At 39.7% G+C, this 24034-nt stretch overlaps 3 protein-coding genes across 6 annotated transcripts in view; all 3 read right to left on the bottom strand.

Annotated features, from left to right (window-relative positions):
* Positions 1-2545, bottom strand: part of ryr2b (ryanodine receptor 2b (cardiac)) — a 74895-nt gene extending 72350 nt beyond the window's left edge. For both annotated transcript variants that reach the window (XM_031308023.2, XM_031308016.2), the window contains exons 1-3: positions 2360-2545; positions 445-564; positions 19-123 (exon numbers count right to left, since the gene is read on the bottom strand). In XM_031308023.2, the coding sequence (XP_031163883.1) occupies positions 19-123; positions 445-564; positions 2360-2407 (273 nt within the window). In that variant the 5' untranslated portion in view covers positions 2408-2545. The remainder of the gene's footprint in view (positions 1-18; positions 124-444; positions 565-2359) is intronic.
* A 1047-nt stretch (positions 2546-3592) lies between these two features.
* actn2b (actinin, alpha 2b) lies at positions 3593-23927 on the bottom strand. The gene is made up of 21 exons (XM_031308036.1): positions 23597-23927; positions 19731-19845; positions 19415-19534; positions 19192-19278; positions 18968-19055; positions 18469-18547; positions 15546-15627; positions 15158-15243; positions 14838-14930; positions 14256-14486; positions 13873-14020; positions 13354-13504; positions 10738-10846; positions 9736-9876; positions 9288-9470; positions 7892-8026; positions 7385-7564; positions 7057-7203; positions 6008-6073; positions 5752-5910; positions 3593-5556 (listed from the first exon to the last, which is right to left on the bottom strand). The coding sequence occupies exons 1-21, from the start codon at positions 23723-23725 to the stop codon at positions 5398-5400; spliced, it is 2688 nt and encodes an 895-aa protein (XP_031163896.1). The 5' UTR covers positions 23726-23927; the 3' UTR covers positions 3593-5397.
* On the bottom strand, positions 11511-12695 carry LOC116055975. Of its 3 annotated transcripts, XM_035992048.1 has the most exons (4): positions 12642-12679; positions 12486-12562; positions 12222-12371; positions 11511-12182 (listed from the first exon to the last, which is right to left on the bottom strand). In XM_035992048.1, the coding sequence occupies exons 1-4, from the start codon at positions 12662-12664 to the stop codon at positions 11635-11637; spliced, it is 798 nt and encodes a 265-aa protein (XP_035847941.1). In that variant the 5' UTR covers positions 12665-12679; the 3' UTR covers positions 11511-11634. The 3 variants fall into 3 exon arrangements, with proteins under 3 accessions (XP_035847941.1, XP_031163928.1, XP_035847940.1); XM_031308068.2 differs by having other exon boundaries at positions 11511-12371; positions 12486-12544; positions 12642-12695; XM_035992047.1 differs by having other exon boundaries at positions 11511-12371.
* Positions 23928-24034: the final 107 nt, after the last annotated feature.

Raw genomic sequence — 24034 nt, forward strand, 5'->3', positions numbered from 1 at the left:
GAAAGAAAAAAGTCTCACCTCTGCAGCCAGGTGCTCACTGTGGGACAACTTCTCCTGCAGGGCTCGAACAGAGAGACACTGGGCCAGGACAAAGCCACATACAGACAAGTCGGGTGGAACATTCTAGTAGATATAAAAAGAGAGTAGAAAGACAGACAGAGGTCAACTTGTCTTACAGGTTTTTGCAAGTTTCCAATATGATAGTTTGAATGTTTAATTACTATATATATATATATATATATCTTAGTATTAAACATACTGAATACACAGTATTTCTGAATGTTACAATATTCTGAAACGTTTTAGTGAATTATTTGCATCATTTTACACATCTTTGTTTTATTATTCTAGATATTATGAGTGATGACCTGTGACATCAACTGACAAATAGACTTCTCTGGCAATGAGGAAAGACTGTGCAATCATTGAGGTGGAGCTCTTTACCTTGCAGTTAGAGGTGGGCTCAAGCCTGCAAATTCTGCTGCCAAATCCCTCGGCAGCAAGACAGAGTTTCACATGTTCCTCCTGGGAGGTGAAGGTACTCTGCAAAACCACCTCATCTCCCTGAGAAAAACATATATAGAGATGACAGTGGTAAGCACAAACTCTCATGTGCATAAGAGTTATTGATTCCCACATATTTATAAAAAAAATTAAATAAAATAAAAACATTAATAGAATACGTGCAAATTAAGATAAGACATTCAAGCACTCTCAGCACTCCCACTCAGTGCTAGCATGAAGTTGGCCTCCTGTAAACAAACAAACCCAAAACCCACAAATACCTAAGAAATAAATAACAGAACCCGCGAACAAATTACATGAAAATATACAGTAACCTATAGAGAATGAGTTGTTGTCAATCCCAAAATAAATGTAAGCATAAAGCCTTGCTTATATATCAGCAAAACATGGTCTAGCCCTACTGTAAATGCATGTACAGTACATCTCCCTCACCTAAATTATCTTATCTTCATTTAAATGCCAAATGCACCACGTCAAAGGAATTAGGCTTTTCACATCTATTTAAGGAAGTGCAGAGAGGAACAGCAAACGACTGGTCTCCAAACTCCAGCAAGGACTACCAACACCTCTCCATTATACCTCCATATTGGGAAGATACTGCACTGTCTGGCCACCTTTCCACTCTTCATATCAGCAGTACTCTGCAATCAGTCAAACACACTGCCCAATGCTGAGGCACTGCAGGGCATTCAGATGGCATGAGGACTTGGCTCTTCTTCAAGGTACATTTGGCAAGTGAAAAGTCATCATGCCACCAGACTTAATCCAAATGTTAAAAGCCTTGGCAATTGGAAAAGCATGTTCATTCGGCTGCAACAGACTTTAAAAAGTCTTGTTTTGGATTTAAAACTGACGCAGTAACCATCTGCGTCATTGCCTGTGTGTATTTGTCTCATATCCACACCAGACACTCTCCCTGTGACATGCCCTTATCAGAGGGGAGATAGCAAGCTGTAAGAGGACAACTTACAACTAGGAAACAATGATAGCATCTTGCAGTGAAGGTGAAAAAAGCCATTTGTGGTCTTCTTTTACTGTCAGTGACAGTGACTAAGAATTGAGATTAAAATAGCAATTGTGCTGCTGCAAATTTCAAAATGAAATGTTAGTTACTAATGTATACATTTTATGTTACTTATTATAAATTATAATTAAAACATTATCATTGTGATAAAAATAACATGAAAAAAACATTCAAATCAGTGATTCTCAACCTGGGGGTCCCGAAAATTTGAACATTCATTAGCCATTTGGCTGGTGGACAGAAAAGTTAATTTTGCACCCTGCAAAGATATAATATTTGTCATTGGCTGTCTAACTTAACATAACACTTAGAATAGACATGCAGGAAAAACAAATAAAGAAAACTAAAGACAGAGTGGGGGATTTTCCTTTTTTTTAAGTCTATAAAATTGGTAATGTGTTATCAAAAAAAAGTTCACGAAGAAAATATGATATTGAGTTACTCAGGTTGCGTTTAATCTTTAAAAAAAAGGTAACGTTAGCAAGAGTTAACTTCAGTGAAAAATGTAACTTAGTTAGCAACTATGGTGTTGGACACTTTATTTAGCAGCTAAACCTGAGACACTATCCTTAACGTTACACTCCTGAGTCCAATACCTAGCTACACAAATACAGTGTTACAGTACCAAATCCATATGACCAAATCTGATTTTAGCTGTTAACACAATATAACACGTTTCAAAGAGCTAGGTTAGGTTACTAATTGTTGACACCGCTGGAGCTAGCTAATGACAGGTACAATCATTGACAGCTCTGGAGCTTGCTAGGTTAGATTAGCCAACGCATCCTTTCTGAAAATAGGCTAACTCACCGTTCGTAGAAACTGGAATTCATCGTCGCCCTCTCTAGTGTCAGTCATTCTTTGAACAAACTAGCCACATTAGACAGAGTAGAGCAACATTGTTGGCACTAAAGAAGAAAGACGACTAGAGAAGCAGGAGGGAGAAGGTGCACAGCCGACGATGTCAGGGCGGAGCCTGCTGTCAAAATCCTGGGCGTCCCGTGACTCCAACTGCTATTTTGGCGGGATAACTTTTTCAAGTGAAGCAAGGTCCAGGCCTGCAGTATCTAAACTTCTACAATTACCAGATAAATACGTCTATTCTTGTAGTCTGGGAATTAGTTGAAGGCTTATCAAACGTGTGAGGGGGGTACTCAACTTTGGAGTCACTTCCAAAAAGTGGTGTCAGTGGTGAAAGATTTTCTCAGATCTTTTACTTAAGTAAAAGTAGCAATAAATACTGTTAGCATTGTCATTATATAGATCCATGGTTACAAGCAACAGTCCTGCATTCAAAACCATGCTTTATAAGCTTCAGCATTAAAAAATATACTTAAAGTACCAAAAGTAAAAGTACTCATTGTGCGGAATCGCCCATTTCAGAAAACAATATCATATTTTTTAATTGATACATGTCACTAATGTTGCAGATGGTAAAGGTGGAGCTAACTAGTGCTGGGAATCTGTAATAATACATATTTTCTTAGTTGATTTATATTTTGCATTATTAATCTAAATCTGCGAAGTATCTTGTTAAAAAATGTCAAATAAATGTAGATGAGTAAAAAAGTACAATATTGGCTGCCAAAATGTAGTGGAGAAGTATAGCATAAAATGGAAATATTACACAAAATATATCAAATCTAATTGGCTATACAGTTACTACAATTGAATTCACTGCTTATTTGGATACTTTTTCTTGCAACAAAATTCCACTTCCACAGAAGAATAACGTAATGCATAATGTAATAGGTTGATTGCCCTAAAGCCCCTGAGTCTGGTTTCTCCAGCCGATAGTAATGGCGGCTTGTCCAAAATACGATCTCGTATTTTATGAAAATAGTTCACTGAAACGTGTTTCTGAAAACATTTTAAGCGAGAAATAGGCCATACAGTTGCTGAATCTGTCTTCATTTCAGATCAACAAAGGTCAGTTTAAAAGATTTTTAAACTGTCTGTTTAGTTAGTCACAGACAGTTTATTTAAGCAATTAGCCTCAAGAAGAAAGTTTAACTCACCAAATGTGTTAAAAGAGCCAGCATATGTCTTCGAAGTGTCAGTACTACCTGAGTATCTTTATTTCCCTTCCAAAATACAACAAATCAAAGCTTTCATCAAAAATACAAACATCTCTTGGACCTATAGAGATCAGTGGTGTTTCAGGTGATGTTTCTTTGGTACAGTAAAAGTACACTTTTCTTTTAAATGGGATTGCTTGCTAGTCTAAATTGATTTTCAAATGAATAATGTGTTCCAGAGCCTTGGGTTCAGTTTGTGTGGCCAATGATCCTGCTCACAGAAAATCCCATCACTTTGATAACTTCCACAGTATTTTAGCACTCTTGTATGGTTCACAAATTGTCAATGGGTGTGAAATCAAGCACAACAATGCTTGATTTATCATTCTTTTTCATTAAGAGCATTACATGATTGTTTTAGCAGAAAGTAATTTGCAGAGTTTGCATCAAGTTTTATGAGCATGTACATAACCAGCACATTTTGGTTAAATCATTGCCACTACGGTTTATTTAAATACTTAATTTGTGTATGACAGTATGGACATTTAAGTACTATTTCTTCATTTTATGCAAGTAAAACAGCTGAATGATATAGACAAATAAGGAATCAGCGCATATGTCTACTAACAGTAGGTCTTAAATGTCAAATCAAAGGAAAATTGGGAAACGACTTCAGCACGCACATTAAAGGCATACAACACAAAGATGGCTAAATATGAAGTTGCTTTTTAAGCCAAAACTTTGGGCAGGTACAAGCAAAAAAATGCTTACATGTCTCTCGAGGAAGTTGGAGAAATTGTCAGCACAATGACTTTGGCAGGCATACAAAATAGAAAAATGTCTATATAAAAATGCTATAATTTATCAAATTAATAAAGTATGTTAGAGTAATCTCTAGATGTCATGTGTGCCATACAATAGCCTCACCCCACACAATACAGTGGCAAAACCTTCCCCACATGTATAAACAAAGCACAAATGCAGACAAGATCATTTTTATCTCGTGCAGCCTACCTCATAGAACACAAAGAAACATGGAAAAAGGTAACCTCCAATGCAATTTGAAGGGTTTTCGGAGTTTATTGTACTCTACTACTTTTGAGGCACATGTAAGAATTAATGTGTTTGTTACTGCCTGAGAAAATGTTTAATCTAAAAACACTATACTCATGAGTATTGCACATTTATTCATCTGCCTTTTTAAACCGTTAAGCAATTGTAGACATGTACTTTTGGGGGCCCATTTTCTATGTTTATTGTTGGATGGCAGTGGGTCTAAAATTGCTTTTGCAAACTGCAATTCACTATAAAGCACCTCAAAATGCCTAATCAGAAGATTGTATTACCAAAACAAAGGCACTGTGAAGAAACATGAAAACACAACATGACACTGCTCAACAAAACAGGCCTTTTCAACTGATGAACTACAGAAACACCATGATCTGTTGACATATTACCAAGTGATCTGCGTTTTTGTACATTTCTCTTCTAGTGTTTCCTTCATCACAAAAGCATACTTTCTGCCAGACACAAGACAAAATGTACAATGCCTTGTTTCACACAATTTGAACATGGCAATTTCTATTTATATAGGGGGCAATTGTTATCCAAGTGAACAGGAGAAGAGTACCAAGACAATGACAATGCTCAGCATGATTATAGACAGTCTAATGTCAGAAAACTACAAAAACCGGGTATGGTCACAAACACATTTAATTCAAAATATTTGATTCAACTTTCGTATAGATTCCTTAAATTCATCATGAGATGGAGGCAGGGAGGGGGTTGTTAGGCACTAATGGTCAGTAAATGAAAGCGGTTTCTAGTCGGTTAAAGGTCGCTCTCTCCATAGAGGGCAGTGGAGAAGGCAGTGTAGTCGAGTGCTCCTGGTGGTGCTCCATGGCCGGTGTAGGGCGGCATCCTCATGATGCAATACTCTGCTTGTTCAGGGGGAAGTTCTCTCCTCAGTTCCTCCACTAGTATGTAGGGCTGTGGAGAAAAAACGCACTTCAGACATGTTTCCAGAAACATTCATGCTCTTTTCCATTTTAAGCTCATGAACAAAATTGTAAATCATAAATCAACATGACATGGCAAATACTTGAAAATAATGACTGGAATAGTGTAGATTAGTATTGTCCTAGAATATCTGCCTGTATGTCAGTAACCCACACTAACACAAACCTTGTCAGCTGCCAGGATCCGGAAGGATGCCACAACCTGATCGGCAGTGTCCGTGTCAGCAGTCTCTCTGGTCATAAAGTCAATGAAAGACTGGAAGGAGACGTTTCCAGTACCATTGGGGTCCACCAGGATCATTATACGGGCAAACTCCACCTCTCCCTGAGATAGGCATGGGTGGAGAATAAGAAGAGTTTGTACAGTATGTGTAAAATACTGATAGCATTGCCCCATCTACCCACCCACATTTATAACATACCAAGTCATAACCCATAGAGATGAGACAGGCTCGGAAGTCATCAGTTTCCATTGCTCCATTCTTCTTCTACATTCGATGGCCAAATTTCAGGTTCACCATAAAGGAAATAAAGAGGTAAAGTAGAGTCAGGGAAGATTACGGAACCAAGTGCATTATTTTCAGTACAACGTGCTTGTCAATATAGCATCAAGCATAACAGCAATATTGTAAATCCTAAACACATGCAATTTCAAACTTTTTCCAAATCCGACACTGACAAACTGATGTTTTGCACTGTGATTTAATTAAAAGGAGACATTATTTCAACTTCAAGCACCTAATCTTTTAGCTTTTGAGATAAGACATTAAAGATTTCATGATACCTGATTTCTGAGCGCTTAAAAACTCAAGAAGAAGTAATTGTAATCCCACAAATACAGTACTTGCATGCAGACACTACAACTGTGCCTTACGAAAGTTGGATACACAGACACACAATGTTCTTATCTGAGACATTAGTACACAGCAGTATTTTTTTTTATTTGTATTTGGCAGGTGTATTATCCATGCTGTTACTCTGGCATGATGAGACATAGTCAGCATGTGGAATTTCAAAATACAAATGTAGTTTGAATAAATAAAACCGTATACTTGGATAAACCATCAATTCACTTTCTCATGTCATGGTATTCTTATGAGCCATAACATATACAATGTGGATAAACATTCCACAGTACAATAGCATCTCATGTTTTTATAGTGCATTATTTGTGGTAATCTGTGAGGGCCAAAGGAGACTTGTTACATTTTCATTCACCTTCTGTACCAGGAAATGCTTCGGTCAAATGTAAAGTCAGCTACTGAACACTGTTCCTGCTTTTAGTCAGAACTCATCCTCTTGCACACAAACACCTCTAGGGAGGTATTTTGGGTCACAGAACAATCTCTAAATACAGGGTTACCACCACAACCTCTGCACTGCTTCTGAATCGCTCTGATTGTTTCAGATGAGTTACTCAAATCACACAAAAAAAGACTCCAGTGATGTGAAATGGTAAAGAGAGATGTACCCTGTCAAAGTGATTGAAAGAGGATCTGAATTCATTCATCTGCTGCTGGCTGATGCCTTTGGCATCCCGGGTCAAGATCTGGGTCTCAATTTCGTTGATGGTTCGGGCGATGGTTGTGAGGAGCAGCTCCCACCCGACACGGATATGCTGTTGATGTGGTGACAGACGGACATAGACACATCTTGAGCAATTTAAAAAATATTTTTAAAAACTGGATATCTAAATGTATGCTTATTAATGTATAATTTCAAGTATCTTATGTAAGAGCTTTTGTATGTGTTTGCAAATACTGTACATGCATGCAGTCATGTTTGCCACTGCTGTGTACCTCCATAGTGTAGTTGGTGTGTTTGTTATCAAACACCAGGGACTCTTGGATAAGCTGGTGGTCTCCCTCCAACCTGTCGATGTTGGGCTTGTAAGCAACAATGACGTGCTCACATTGCTTCAGCTGGGTCATCTGGTCCTCCAGGGTACCTCCTATCTCCAGGGAGAAGCGCCCAATCTCCTGTTAGGATAACAAAGCAGGTCAACTTCATACATCTTACAGTGCTGGTCTAAATATCAGATTGTTTGCTAACTGATACTGCAGGGAGTCATTTACCTGTCGCTAAGAGTAAATTCTGTCAGGAGATAGAGCATTTGATTGAGAAATATTGTGTATGTATAATAATAATACTTTGCATTATTCAATTATCTTCATTATCAGGCCAGCCCACCACCAGTGTCCTTCCTTATGTGGAATGCATTTGAATATAATCATCATCATCCATTTTAGGTCTTTATTTGATTAGATGGAGATAACTGTCAAATTTCTGAAGTCTGTATGTCTAACCTCCATCCTGGCTTGTATCCAGGGTCCAATGAGATTAGCCTGGGCAGCAAACTGTCGTCTCAGCCTTTCATGGGCATGCTGATGTGCCATCTCCTCTTGAAGGGCACCATCTCTCTGAGGAACAAGCATCTTCACCTAGAAAACACACAGATGCACACACAAAGGGCTTAAATGCAAGACCCTGGTCCCAGGTCTCGAGATTCCTCTTCTCAATGTCTTGCATTTGTATCCACGTACAGTATAGTCCTATATCTAAGTCAAACAAGTAGTGAGTAAATAATGGCACATATTGAAAAGTGACCCACAAATTGCAAGTTCATTTAAAACTCTGCCTAGATATTTTTGTTAAGAGGTCTTCCAACTTACACAACTACCTAGTAAAATCAGATTTACCTAAGAGGCCCACTCATTTTCTGTCTCAGATACCTAGAGTGAATTTTCCTTGTCATAATTATATATATCATAATACATTGCTATTCTATAAATAAGGGGTAATCAATCCATTCCAAGTCTGGTGTTGACATCAGGGTTAGGAGCAGAATCACACTACATTTGTGGTTAAAATATCCATGTAATTTTTTATTATGTTGGGAAAACAAAACAAGAGTTAAAAACCAGGATCTGTGAACATACAGTAAGTGTTCTATTCGAAATCATAATAAATAATCGGGAGCTAGGCACTAGAACACCAGCTTGAGTGAACTACACTACATGGGCATGGAGACAGTGACGATGCCACGGAGAGGTGGTAATAGGGACAGAATTATCTCTCCAAAGGGGGGGGGTATTGGATACACTTCCTTGATACCCTCATTCCCAATAGGATGAATGAGGAGATTTCATTCGCTTGTTTCTTATGAAGTGAATACATGCGCGTCTTGATTTTTCATGTTTTAGTATCGTACATCGTGAGACTGTGCCTAGAAAGATTGTGGCTCCCACTGTTGGGATGGATTTGTTGTGTTGGTTGGTTACGGTCCCCTATAATTAAACCCACCTGTGTATATTAACTGTGAAATTGCCAGAATACACGCTGAAGAAGGGCATCTTGCCTGAAACGTCCATGTGGCACTATTAAAAAGTCAAATTACAGTGTGGTCCTCGTCTTTCCTTTTTTATTATCTACATTAAGGATCCAGCACCCAGGCTTCAAGGTCTACTCATGATTTGAGTGTGTTATGTCTTATTTCTCCCTGAAAAGGGTCATCAACATTAAACAGAATTATGTTAGTATTATGCTTTAGATTCATACTGGGTGCAGAGTTAATCCAGTGATAAAATATAAGAACAGCACTTCTTTACGTGGATGGAGATATTGCACTCCTTGTTCCATAATTAATGGTTTTGTACAGCCAGAGAGCCACTATCTGAATTGTGTTGTCTAATTGAGTTTTACCTTTTCCCACTTGTTGAGAAGCTCTTCAGTTGTGAGGGTGCTGTACGGGTTGATAATGTTGGCCTTGATCCCATAGCTCTGAGAAATTTTCTGCACCTCATTGTGGATTCCTAAGATGGCCTGTCTCTCTGCATCTGCCTCGGGAAGAGTAGCTTTGAACTGCTCATGAGCTGCGATTAGACTCTGGAATGGGAAAAGGCAAGTCCTTAAATTGTATTAAATATTCCATTTTGTCAAAATGTATAAACTAAATTTTTATTTTGAGTGTAAAAGGTCTACCAAGATTACTCACTATATAACATTAAACATCCAAACATGAATCATAAACAAATTAGGCGCAGGTTAATCTTAATTGGACTTTTTCAACAGCAGCAATACTGTGAAATAAAAGTTGAATCTCTCAAATAGCAGTAAGTGTGTAAGTCTACAGTGCTGTTAGTAAGCCTACCTGGACCTCTGCAATAGTATGCACTATGAACATGTCCTGCAGATCCTCCATGGCTCCTTCCATCCAGTTGTTGAAAGGAGCTGACCTCTTGGCAAACTCCACAAACAACTGATCAATAGTCTCCAGCAGCTTATCTGTTCGCTGAGAGGATTACAAGATATCACATGTCTGTTTTATATATTTTTAAATCCTGAAAACCCCAACACATCCAAACCTATAGCTCAACATTAGGCTCTGTCCTGAACTAAGGAGGAGTCATCTTCATATCTTACTTACAAATCCCAAACAAACATCCCCTCACCTGTTTTGATGACTAATCCAAGAGTGCATAACATTGGTATGGCCTTGTTAACCCCCAACTCTGGCTTGGTTATTCCTGACAGAATCATTCCCCTCAGCAGCCAGCGGATGGCAGGGAGTGGGAGACTGATAGAAAACAGACCTCTGTCCCTGTCATTCAGACTTAATCCTTGGCCCTTTTCCACAGCCCTCACACATTTGCAGGTCTGGAATGGCCAGCATGGATCAGAGGAAATGGCTAGTGGGCTCTCAGCCAGTCGCTTCCTGGACAGGACTCTTACATCTATTTCTCCTTGATCCCCTCCACCCTCCCATTTTACCATCCTATCTGGGTCAGGGATTTTAGAGGGGATCCAATTATCTCTCCTCTTCAATCAGTTACGTCTTCACTGTTCAGATGTCATTGACAGACAACTAAATATGCTTACATTGACATTTTGATCAAGCTGGTTTTGGATGCAACTTCATTTTGCATCTATTGGAGTCTGTGAAGAACATTAGCACACTCTTGTGGGGACTAACTAATTTATCCTAAGATATGCAAAGAAATGAATTCCTAAGGTTTTAGAAACTCACAAGCTATAATGAAAAAACACTTTAAGCCTATGACAAAAATGGTAAAGTGGATATAAATGCCTTTCAACTGCTTGTCAGTCAGTCACATATTAAGTCATTGATACAAGACTTGAATGCTGCCCTCACCTCCAACGCCTCTCTCCTCTTCTGAGTCAGAGTCCCCAGCTTGTCCCACAAGTCACAGATGCTCTGGCAGCGCTGGTTCACAGCAGCCACGTCATGGTAGTCCAGCTCACTGGAAAAACAAAGGAGCAGCTGTTTTTCCCAGTTGTGGAAAAGAGATTAACTGGGTCATTGTTTCTCCAGATATGTAGGTGTCCTTATATAAAAAAAATAAAGAGAAGGCAAGACTCCGCCATAGCAGCAACTGTTTTAAGGTTTGTCAGATATCCTCCCCCCCCCCAAAAAAAATAAAATTTTTGAAAAAGTGTAGCTACATTAGGCAAGTGATGTGGAATGTTTAATAGTATCAGTTCTATAGACTTTGCACACACACACACACACACGTCTGCAAGAATCTTGCGAGCTTAGGGTCGGAGACCTTAAGGAAAGGAAAGAACAAAAGTAGCAAGTGAATCATCAATACAAAAAGGTTAATGGAACTTGTGGCTACTAAATAAAAAGGGAATTTGATATTTCATTATTTTGTCTATTGTGGGTTCTGGAAAAGGAAAATTAGATTTCTCATGTTTCCCCTACATTAGCTTGCCCCTGTCTATAGTGTAACAGCGTCCCTTTGCCTTTGGATGCTGACATGCAGCCAGTACAGTTTGAAACCAGGATATAATTAGATTTCATGGCCACACCGAGTGGTTTAAGCTACAGTAGCCCAATTTTCCTTTGAAGAAAAATGTAAGCCAAATCCTCCCAACCCCTATTATTAAAGAAAACAGAATACATTAAACATTCACTTAGGATTTATTAAGTGTCACAAACACAGACCTCAAAATACATTGTAGAGCATACAAATTTGCTTCAAGTTGTTCAGTCTGGCTAAATGTTGATATATTCCTGAAGCTCCCGTTAGTGGATTTTGGGAGTCATTCCATTGGTCTCTGCCTTCCTTATAGTTTGACTCAAGAGAGAGTATTTGCCAGGAGGAAGCCGACCAGTCAAGATGTGGTACTGGCTTGGTCCAACTGGTGTCAGCTCTTGTGCAACTAGCTGCATGGGGCCTTCTTGCGATGTGGAAGCAGTTGACAATCCTTGTGGCATAAAGGCATAGGGAGCCAGTGGCATGAAACCTTGTTCTTCCGGTTCACGCTCTTCATTTCCATGCTCAAGGATTGAGGAATACAGATGCAACTCCCCAGGCTGGAAGCCAAGTTCTGGATATGTAGAAAGTGGCAGCTGAGGATAGCTTAGCTCCTCACTTTCCCAATTTCCGTGATCCAAGTATGCTTCATATTGGTCAAGCTCACTTGCTTGAAAGAACGGTTGAGGGGGGAGGCCAATGTTAGATCTGGGCTGGGATGTTCTGGATGCGGTGTAGGTAGTCGCAGAATCTTGCACAATACCCCAACCAGGAGCAGCATACCATGAAGCGTCACTGGACATGACTGGAATGGGGCTGAGGCTTGCTGCATAGCTTCCAGGACTAGAATCCACACCCTTCTCCATGGATTCAGACGGGAATGAGACAGCAGGGTAACTCACAATAGAAGGCTGTGCAGGAGCACTTTGGGATGAGCCATCATGGAAGTCAGGACGTGCCTCCATGTTAGAGAAACTGCCCTCATAAGGACCATACTGGCTCCAGCCTAAGGGGAAAAATAGTGGTAAAAGTCAATAAACCCAAGAAAGTGTGATAACAATCAACTCAAGTTTGTAAGCATCCAAGTACATTGGTATTCTCAATGAAGTGATAGAATTACCTTTTTTAGCAGGAAAGCAACAGACATTTCTGCTTAAAAGTGCAATGATGAGCAACAGACTGTAAAAGAAAACAGCATTGTCAAAAATGTCAGTAAAATAAATGAGCCATGAATAGAAAATAAACAAGCAAACATAGTAGTTTAACCATCCCATACCTTGTAGGAAACCAAGTTGCCATTTGAATGTCAGCTGAAATATCTTCCTCTCTGAGCACGGGTTAAATATGAAACAGGAAGAACTCTGTAGCCAATCCCAGACTGAGAAGGTAATGATGGACAGGTGTTCATCATTGACTGCTGATTGAAAACATCAACGTGCATGTGAACGTGTGAACCACACCCTTCACCCTTTTAATGACATGTTCTAAACTAAAGAGAAGAGGGTTGAAGTCATTTTCATGAATACCTTTTCCTAAAGTGGTTCAAAATCATCTCACAAGCAAATCACATTTAAGAGACAGTGAGTTCATATTGTTCCAAATTGTTTTCTGCACTGCTTATCTCTTTTCTTCTTCTTCTTCTTCTACTCTCTTAAATGTGAGCAAAGGCAACAGATGTTTCGGGGATCATTTGAAGACAGCATTTTTAATGTGAGAGTAGTGTTGTGTTGTGCACAATGTCCTTTATAGCTTGTTATCCATAAGCTATCAAGACAATCACCCCTGTAGGTTATACAGTGTCTAAAGCCAAAATGCTATTAAAGTGATATTTACAAAAGAGATACAGACAAATTGCATTAGTTGATTTTTCTATTAGCTCCCCCCCCTCCTTTTTCCCCTCTGTGGTGTTGTGTTTGGCAGGAGTAAAAAACATACTCTTGGGCCTCCATGACACATGACTGCAAACGTTTGCTATAAGGAGTGCATACTTGAGTTCCTGTGCAATGGCGGCAATCTGCTCCACTCTGTCCTGGTGGGCTGCCAAGTCACTCTCAAAGGCCTCGTGTTTTCGAAGCAATGCTCTGATTTCTATCAGGGTGGCTGTTTCATAGTCCTTCTGGGACAGGATCAGTTCTTTACCTAAATATCACACATATGCAAAGAGAGAGAGAGAGAGAGGGGGATGAGGTAAGACAGGGAAGGATGATTAGTAGGTTAGGTCTAAACACAGGCCTTATTTGGTCATTGCAGATAAAGAAAATGACCTGATTGTGGACAGACTCTAAAACCTTCAATCAAATCTCATTAGAAACAAGTCTAAAAAAAAAACGAGATCAGAGGAAACACTGAAAAGCAGCCAGTGATGTAGGAATACAGATGCCTGTAGAAAAACAGGATAAACAGATAAACATGCAGACCTGTAGACATACTGTTGCAGTAAGAGACAGACAGAAAAGCAAGCATGCAGACAGTTACAGTACAATGCCAAATATAAAAATACAACTGACCGCTGGCCCAGTTCTCATGATTGGTGGCTTTTTGGCGAAATTTTTCAGCCAGGTGGTCCAGCCTCTCCAACCTACGAATCTCTGTAAGGAGCCACTCCTCGTAGCCTTTCTCTGCCTGCTCCAGCCCCTGCCATGCACTGGTTATGTCCTGAGCACAATGAAAACCACAGTTTAAACTCACTTAAGATGTTTTAAAATTATTCCACCCTAGCAAATAAGAAATGTCCATACATATTATTTGAAGTTGCAAAAAAAGTGTAGAACAAATCATCCTCTATTACTCCTTTATCCTGTTAAAGATTTCTCCTTTAAAGTACTTGACATAAACAGTGGTACACACAATCCCGAACACTTCTCGTGCTGTTTGAAGAATTTGGACTTACAGATACCATCTTCCCCTCAGAGGGCATGAAGGCAGGGCGATTGCTGATGCGCAACTTGGTCTGCAGGGTGTTGAAGTTAATTTCCAGCTGGCACTTCTCCTGCACCTTTGGGGGCTTGTGCTGGCGTCTGTAGTCCCTGAAGTCCTCCAGCTTTCGCTGCATCTCCGCCATGGTCTTCTCTGGGGTTCGGTTCTCCAGCCAGGGAGTGGTGCGGCGAATCCACTCAAGCAGCTGGGAAACACAAGGACAACATGGGAATATAAGTGGAGAGGCAAGAAAGCCCCATGTTAAGATAGCAGTGTGTCAGGAAGATTGTGTGAATTATTGTTTTTTTAAGCAGATGGGTCTCAGCTTATCACAGCAATAGGATACACAAGTGAGAGGATTAAAAGATGTGTTTTACTTTTACTCTTAATTAGTTTCAAGTAAGAGGCAGATATCACACTTTAGTGTAATGTGTACTGTACATACCATTATTCACAAAAGTTTAACTTAGCTTTGACAAATCAAAGATTCCATTGCACAATGTGTCATCATCATACAAGAGAATATATTTTAATTCAATTTCAAATCATGCATTACCTCACTGGCCAGTCTCTCATACTCCTCCATCAGTTTCTCATTCTCCTGGTTTACACCAAGCACCTTACAGATCCTGTTGGCAGCCGTCTCTGCCTGAGAGCACAGGGCATGAATATAATGTAATTACACCAGCAAAGTAACACAGTGGGCCATGCCTATTGATTGATTCAAATTCTCTAATAACATTATCCTTGCAATTCATTTGTTGATCAAAATGACAATGTTAGATTTGTCCACCTGTTCTCAAAACGCATATGTATAGGGATAGCTAAGTCATCTAAAAATAGAAATTGGTAAGGTGATAGGTTCGACCACTATACCTGCTCAGCTCCAGCAAAAGCATGGTAAAAACAGGACACATAGGTCATGATAGCTCGTTCATCAGGCTTGGGGGTGTTGATGATATCTTTTGCAGCGTGAGGGAGGAAAAGGTCAAGGTGGTAGAAAGGAAGAAAAAAGTGCAAAATCAAATAAGCAGAAAATTACTTTTGAAGAATGAAAGGAGACAGAAGCAGCACATCCATTTAAGTCTTCTTCAAGTGTGATTTTAGGACTGAAACATTGCAAACACAAATAGACCTCCAACAGACAAAATCTCCTCATACACACATAGTGAAGTTCATATTGCAAACCCATATTTCAACAGTATATGAGAGTGTTTTTAATCAGAAAACTCATATTGGGTACTTCTATTCCATTTAACATTACCTTCTGCGTCCAGCATTTTGGGAATGTCCAGGTGTTTCTCGGCTATGTCAAAAGCCAGGTTCAGGTTCCCCAGAGGATCATCCTAAATACAGAAACACAATTCTACATCACTGAGCAGCAATGCTGGACTTAAAATGCCACCGCGCTGACCTCCATGCTATGGTGGACTGGACACATCATACTCCCTGATCACCTACTGTACATGCATATTAACTTAATGGCACTCGTTTATTATAAATTTATACTTGAGAGAGCTTCTGCACAAAAACCTAAAAATGAATTTGTACTTTTTCTAGTTTTCACTTGAGCTGGATGTTTTTTTAGGAACTTCACATGTTGATGATTGCAGCTTGATCAGAACCATAAAACCAGTCTGATTGGGAAAATTATTTGTTCGTTATAATTTCTCAAATCCATAACATGAATGAGGTATTGTACATGTTGGGCTTTTATCTGACAACTACCGATTACATCAAATGATTATTACAATTACTGCATTTAAAATGAGAGATGATGACAAAGGCAAGCAAATCATCACATTTATGAATCAATAACCAGCAGATGTTAGTTATCTTTACTTCAAAATGTACTTGAATAACTATAATATTACATTAAATTACTATAAATGAATCAGCTAGTACATTAGTACGCTAACAGATTATTTAAGAAAACATTTCACCCCCTACAATATACATCCAATATCTTGAAATGACAGATTTACAAAAAAGTGACTCTGACATGAGAAACCAAGTGTTCACACGAGAGGGAGTGGTGCATAAAACCAACAGCTGACGGTGAACCCATTCCTGCTAATGGGACAGTCAGTGAGAGTGCAATTGTGTAAAGGGATCATGCTGCTGCTATTGTCCCTATCTCTGTACCGCTGTTCCATAAAGGTAGGGGGTTGGGGGCTAGAACACTACATGACAGGGCCAGCTGCTCACAGATCCAGTGCAGGACACATAGATGGGTGGATAGGGTGGTAAATTGTTGACGGGATGCAGGGATGGATAAAAGGATAGAAGGATACCCCAATACTTCTGTGTGTGTTTGTGTGCACGCCCCTGACCAGAGCTGTCTCGGCCGGCTGTAACACCGCAAGCTTAACAAACACGCTCACCTGGAGCCAGACTCAACAGCTGTCTGGCGCACAATGCAACTGTCTCCTGGCAGCATGAGCAGAACTAAAACGTTGTGGTGTGACAGAGTGCGTGAATATGTATGTCAAAGAGATTTAAAGAGTGAGAAAAAGCAGTATAGAGATATACAGTAGATATGGTAGGTTGTGTGTGTGTGTGTGTGTGTGTGTGTGTGTGTGTGTGTGTGTGTGTGTGTGCCTCATCACTCATATTTACCCCGAGTGCCCTTTCCCTAAGTATGAAAATCGACACCATCCTTCCTAAGATTTTACTGATAAATATCACAGTACCCATCTAATAGACATCTTCCTGACTTTCATGAGGACCGACAGCCTCTAACTGGGGAACACAACATGACATCATGGACAATAGCAGAGGTAAAGTTAAGCCTGAGCTCTGCATGGACTAGGGTCATGTTTCTGTGGCTATTCCCCTACTATACACTATTGGGCCAAAATTGGTCTAGCTAAAGTAAATGTTTCTATTTCAGCTCAGCATTCCAGTTTCTCATGAATACATGGTCTGATTTGGTAGGTCATGAACAATTTATTTCCAGTATAAACTAATAAAATCACACCAAAACCTTATGGACAAAACCTCTATTGTCGTCCCGTCCCCCCTGCCCCCAACTTGCAGTTTTATTGTTAACTGAATTGTCACTGTAAAAGAGAAGCCTCAAATATCCCCACAGTAGCCAGAGGGGATGGCTGTCTGGCTGCTGTGTGGATATTTAAGACAGCCCCTTCTTCCAGTGGGGAAAGGGTACATTTGTCAAGCATTACTGTTGCTTGACAATCACTGGAGGGCTGTCAGCTGGGCTCTCTAGCTCTGCAAACAAGCAGCATGGCTCACTGAGGCCCTCACCTGTTTAAACACAAACACGGAGAATCCTGGCCATTTAAATTTAAAATCTTTAAATCCAGAGTGTTTAAATGAACAGTGGATTTGTTTGTCCTGAAAAATATTTAAGATCAAGTAGTATGCACACACGCATGCTGGATGAGAAAACAAAAATGCCTTGGCGTGCATATGTATCACCTCACCATGAAATCTAAGGTTGTAATGGACATAGTGGGATAAAGACTAAAGCAATTCATGCTCATTATGCTAAAGTTGTGTACCACGTAAACTGCTTTAGTTTAGAATATTGAAGCATGATATGAGACTAAATGAATGCACTTGGTATAAAAACATTATGCTGGGAAGAAGAAACACATCCATAGATTAAATAATCATATCCATTCGCCAAATAACACACTGTTTCATCAGCAGCAAACATTACTGCACAGTGCTTCTGCCTACGACAACCCAGTGGATTTCCCGTGGACAGTTTACTTCGCCTTGAATACTTTACACTGTAAACAACATGGAGCTGGTCCTATTAAATGCCACATATTTCTAAGTGTACCCAAAAGTGCCATAAATAGTATCAACAGTACCCAACGAACTATTTCAAGCTCAAACCACTATATTTTGTAATCATCTCTGGATCAAACACCCATTTCCCAGATAACTCAATCAAACAAGCAACCAGATGAGCACTGTAAGTAACTTAGTAGCAGAGGAAATGGCTCAAAAAGATAGCATACAGTCCTAGATATAGACTAGTTTTTCTCAGTCAACAAGTCAACACATCATAGCCCATAAAAATTATACTGAGTTCAGTATGTGTTTTAATCAGCTCACACTGTGACAGAGGTGTTCATTTTGTGGAATCGTGTCAGTCATGTTAGTTTTTGGGGCTGAAACACAGCATCCTGGTTACAAGAGAAACCACACAACACCTTGTTGAGCTTAGAGTAGTCGAGGAGGTCGGGTCTGTGCCTATGAATCAGGGCGCAGAAGGCCAGGCCATCCTTCCAGCTTCACAACGCGAAGAGCAGAGAAAACCAACATGTCAGTTCAAAAAGGTAACTTGCTAACTTGACTCAGAGATGCTCTGGAGTCCAGATATAGCATTAACTATTAGAGGTAGAACAGCACTTGGAGGCAGCATTTTGCTGATGCCATACTCAAGTCCAGATATTTTGTATTGTTTAAAGTCCACCTCAGGAAGAACTTAGTACTGATATAAAGCTATCAGATGAGTTTATTCACTGTACAAACTCCATATTACTGTAATATCTACTGCTATAACACATTTTTGTATGGTCAATTGAAATAAAGCTGTACAGAATGAGAGAACAACCTAGATTAGTTATCGATCAAAAAAAGTATTGCTATAACCAAACAGCATTTAAGATAAAATGAGCAGTATTTGATGTGTAGAACACCTGACATTACCTGACATGGAAGTTTTGGACATTGACATTCCTATAGGGGGCAGTCTTTCTCTGACACCACAGGAGAAGACCTTCCTTGGCAGATGTTTCTGAGTAGAAAGTGAATTCATAGGAAATGGTTCCATAGCGGTGATAACATAGTATACGTTCTTTGTTTAGATTCAGTGGACACTATGTCTATGGAAAATGAACTAGATTTGGATTCTTTGGATTTAATTATCTCACCTTCTACAGAAATGTCCTGAATGGCGAAGCGGAGGATGATAGTCCAGATCATTCCAAGAGTCATCTTCACATTACCGTCCACAATCTCTGAAAGGCAAACAACCTGTTGCCATCAGTTTGCACTAGAGTGAATAATAAAGTCTGATTATCACTCATAGTATTCTATGTTTCTGAGTTCATGTTGGACACCTGATATTCATATATACAGGAAGGTTGTGGGTACCTTCAGCTCCAATGGAGACCAGCTTCACTCCTTTGCTCGTGATGAACTCCAGCGCTTTGTTGACGTTAGCAATCTTATGAAACCGCATCTTCCCTCTGTCTGGCTTGGGTAACCTCTCTCCTGCAAAGAGAACATTATGCGACAGAGTCAGATATGTGCTCAAACTGAAACAAGTATATCATATTAAAAGCAAAATAAACCACAAAATGAATAACACATTGATTAAAATGTTGCTAAAGGTGATTCAAATGTGCACATTATCCTACTGGTGTGGTATCACAAAGAATAAATTGTGTAACTGGCATTGTGATCTAACCTGAGATAACTTCCAGAAGCAGCATGAGTTTGAGTCCATTCCTGAGGTCCTCCTCAATATTTTCAATTTGAGTACCAGCTTTCCTCAGGTGGGAGTTACACCAGGCTGTGAAGGTCTAACAGGAAAGGGAGACCAAGGTCCATTAAAATGGGATTTGATCAAATGTCGCCATACAAATGCAAATTATTCTGGGCATTAAAATTGCAGTTATTCCTGCACTTCTGTGAAGCTCTGTTGATGCACCACAGATAATACAAAAGGAGAAATACCACTAATCTATAAATGATATGCATACTGACTTAAAACCTCCATTACATAGATTAGAATAGTCTTCTCTGCACTAGACCTAAACAAACTGAGGCAGCTAACAGCTTAACAAGTCTTCACTACAATACTATATACCAAATTGATGTTAACCTCTTTGACCACTGCTACATTTTCAGATTAACCTTCAGTGACCCATTTGTGACCAATTTCAACTTTTTCTTCCAGTAGTTCCACAGCTCACAACCATCAGAACAAAACCATGTGGGGTACTGAAATACTGTAAATCAAGTTAAGACAGGATCATTGTCTTTCTCCTCCTATTTTTATAAAGTCTGTCAATAGCGAGCCACAGAGTTCACAGGCACTCAACACTGTACGGATGAAAGCTCAGAGCCGACCACAGAGCACATTCCGACCGATATAAGGCGTTAAATTTAGACTGCTCTGCTGTGCCTCACGATAAGAGACTGGGAGGAAAAACGTCAAAATGTCTCGCTGCGTCAACATGAGTGAAAATGTCACATGGATACTGAGAGAGTTTTCCCCTCACGTCACTTTCTGTCACTTTTTTGCCACTTATAATGTGACTGGTTACAGCTACAAAGAGATAGCTTACAATACATGTATGCTGTTCTTCCAGGTCACACTCATTACTATGCTGAGGTATGAAGACAGGCAGGCATGGATAAAGGATGAGAGCATGGTTAAATATTCTATTTTTAAATAATTTGAGGTATATGCAAAAGGGAGAATTAATGGGTCTGTCATAGTATCAAAAATGTTAACTCCTGCCACAATATTTTTTTTTTTAAATAAGCTACTATGATTAGTGTATCTGTTTAAATGGTCTATTGTAAGCTAAGTGAATGCTAGACTTGGCATTTTGCTCTTTTCCTTTTTACCCTCACAAAAACAAAGGAGTACTTGTACTTTTTTAAGTACTGTTAAATTCAGTGATCAAAATATAATGCTTGTGGTACATTCTAAAACATTTATTACAGTTATTAGTAGTCAATAGTAATTCAGGAAAGAATGGATACATAAGCATGCTTTGCTTTTACATTTGGATTCACTTTTTGGCACTTCATTTTTAAGAAAATTGTGTAATGAATTTGTGTTCTCATCCCTTATATAGGAGGAAATGTAAGTAACTATAGGCCTATATTAAAAAAAATTAATACAAATGTAACATGTTTTATTTTTCTAAAAAGTAGCTCTGTAGTTTTTACTTTGTAATTTTTTGAGCTTCTTTTAACTTTTGTTTTGAGTGTATTTTTACACCTGTTATTTTATGGGCTAATATATAAATTCAACAAAGTTACTTGAGGAAGATATTTTAGCACTTTTACCAACCCTGATTCTTACACATCCTTGTACCCAGTAGGGCTGTATATGGGTGCCCAGCCAGCCACTTAGGCTTCCCCTCTGAATGCCGGTGCAAGAACAGAATATTACAGCCTTGAGAGTAAAGGCCATCACATTCCACACTGAGTGAGTCCCCAGTGTGTATGTGACATTTAACTGCTGCCCTTCTTGTAAAAAAAAGTGGCCTGCTAGTTGTCCAAATTTGACTCAGCCACAGTCGTAGACCCATGCTGCCCACTTTCCAAGCCCACTGCTCCCTCTCCAGCACTACTGACCAGTGACGATTAAAGCTAAAAATATTTATGACTCCCATCCAGCGAGGACCAACCCTGTCACTGAAGTAGCTGATGCCTTTGGGGCCTCACTAGGTCACCAGACACAGGCTGTGTCAAGGAGGATGGGAAATACATGATAATTGACTGTTTAACATGTTGAAAAGATAGAGCCTATAATATTATTCACTGAAGAAACCACAGCTGCTACCATGATTTAAAGTAAGGTCGCTGTGCCAGGGCTTGAGCTAGATGATAGATCTAAGGCTATTGGAGAAAAAGTATTAAAAAAAGGTGACCCAATAGACCAAATAAAAGCCTTGTGGCTACAATACTGCTCACTGTAAGTGTCAGGAAGGGGTATAAAGGTAGGCTATATAAAAATCTGGTTGGGCATAGAGCAACTTCATCATCTCCCACCATGCCAAAAACAAACACTATACCACGTTACTGTATACAGCCATCACTGGTGCTTTGTGTCAATTCTGATCATTTTGAACAGCTGCTCTCCAATGAGCAACTTGTCAACTCCAAATTATGATCAGTAAAAAGATGACTGGAAAAATAGTTGTATATACAGATCAGGGACATATTGCTGCCTTGTGTTACCAAAAATACACAGTTTTGTCATCATCCCTGTGGGGGCCAGGAGGTTATGGGCATGGAGCAGTTGTGCAAAGAGCTGCAGTTTAAGGCCCAGGAAAACTTTTAAAGCCCTAAAACCAACTGACAGTGTGGGAGGCCGATGCTATTTTGAGTTGAGCTGGTGCTGCTGGTACAATATTTCTGCATGGTTTCTATAAACAAAAGAATTCCGCACCAAGGACACTGGATTAACCCTACTATAATGCCTTTTGGTCCCGAGGTTAAAATTAGATGCAGCGTCCATTCTAATCCCAAGAGCGTCATCATGTGTTAGAAGCATCTGTTGACAGCTCGCATTCCGCACGTATCAGTAGAGAGGCAGCAGTCTGGAGAGCCGCTGGAAGGCACAGCTATTGTTAGCTGGTACCCACCGCATCCGTCCGTCAAGCCGCCCTCCCTGGCTGGACAATCGGCTGCGTCAAGTCGGCAGCACTTAACTACAACCATACCGGAAGTTAAGTGACGCTGTCCTTCAAATTATAACTCCAAATAGTACAGCGGATAAGCTCTCATATTATACACAATTGTGCATTTTATGAGAAAAGCATGAAAAATATTATAAACTATTGGCCTTTTCGCGTAAAGATTTTTTAGTTTTGTTTACAATTTGAACTGTATAGACCAATATCTCCTGTTCTGCAGTTTATGAGTTAACTTAACGTAAGGTTATAAGTGCCAGATAGACTGGCTAAAGTAGATGTCGTTACTTCATTGTTTACTTAACTACTTTAAAGTTAACAGTTTATGTGAATTGGTGTCGAGCAGAGGCCACCTTGCGTAGAACAATTCAACGAGTTTGGGTTATTAATGGTTATTAACTGCTAACGTTATATTGTATTCTGTGTTAGCTGCACCTTTCTCAAAATGACGTTACGCATGACATGACGTACACCCACAAATCGGTAATTGCAGAATACAAATGTTTCATTAACTTGGCCTCTATGGTAAAAGAAACAGCAAGTTAATTTTTATTTGCCACTTTTAATCAACTTAACGCTCCTGAGAAACGTTAGGTTCGCCATTAACGTTGTGTTTTACTTTGAAACTATTAACCGGAGGTTCAGCTCCTTACTATGGTCTACTTGACGTTAGACAAACAGAGCTGTCTAAAACTATGATGTCCAATTACTCACAGAGTAGCGTTACATGGAAATATCAAATAAACTATTTGAACTTTGAAAAACGAACTTCTAATGTAATTATTACAGTGCTAGTTACATTGTAGTTGTCTCATTTATAGCCATCACACAGGGCGAAAATATAGCTACTCAACTTCGTTTTATCATTTAAAACAGCCGTTTTTTTTGTTTTACTTACTTTCCTCTGCTGTTGTTCCCAGGCAGGGTCCAGTAACATGTCCCTGTCCCACTCATCCTCCTGGAGCATGTACTCCTCCTCATAGCCGTTATCATAGTGTACCGTGGTCTCCACCTGGGTCATCATCATTGTGCCGTTATACTTTCTGTTCCCCCGAAACTCAACTGCGTGTTTTCGTTAAGGACGGACAGCTGGATTGACTGTAATGCTGATGACACGATAGTTCCCTAACTTCCTCTCTGAGCTGCTGCTTCTTCTCTTACTCTCTCTCTCTCACGCGTGCCCTTGTCCTCCCGACCTGACAGACGCCTGGCCCTGGTTGCCACAGATGAACAAGCGACGGTATCATTAGTACTGGACAGCCACGTGATGCCTTCATACCTTCCCCCCAAAATCCCCATCACACACCCACCCACACACACACACACAAACTGCGGC

The sequence above is a fragment of the Sander lucioperca genome, chromosome 15 (genome assembly GCF_008315115.2).
Source record: "Sander lucioperca isolate FBNREF2018 chromosome 15, SLUC_FBN_1.2, whole genome shotgun sequence".
NCBI lineage: Eukaryota > Metazoa > Chordata > Actinopteri > Perciformes > Percidae > Sander > Sander lucioperca.

What these genes read in the sequence shown, in the direction of transcription:
- LOC116055975 (XM_035992047.1), bottom strand. Translation starts at nt 12,664, where the DNA reads ATGGCAACTTGGTTTCCTACAAG. An exon ending in GCAACTTGGTTTCCTACAAG is followed by an intron (nt 12,563 to 12,641) that starts GTATGGGATGGT and finishes CATTTTTGACAA; the next exon opens with TGCTGTTTTCTTTTACAGTC. An exon ending in TTGCTTTCCTGCTAAAAAAG is followed by an intron (nt 12,372 to 12,485) that starts GTAATTCTATCA and finishes TTTTCCCCTTAG; the next exon opens with GCTGGAGCCAGTATGGTCCT.
- actn2b (XM_031308036.1), bottom strand. Translation starts at nt 23,725, where the DNA reads ATGATGATGACCCAGGTGGAGACCACGGTACACTATGATAACGGCTAT. An exon ending in GGGAACAACAGCAGAGGAAA is followed by an intron (nt 19,846 to 23,596) that starts GTAAGTAAAACA and finishes CTTTCCTGTTAG; the next exon opens with ACCTTCACAGCCTGGTGTAA. An exon ending in CTTTCAATCACTTTGACAGG is followed by an intron (nt 6,074 to 7,056) that starts GTACATCTCTCT and finishes CATCGAATGTAG; the next exon opens with AAGAAGAATGGAGCAATGGA.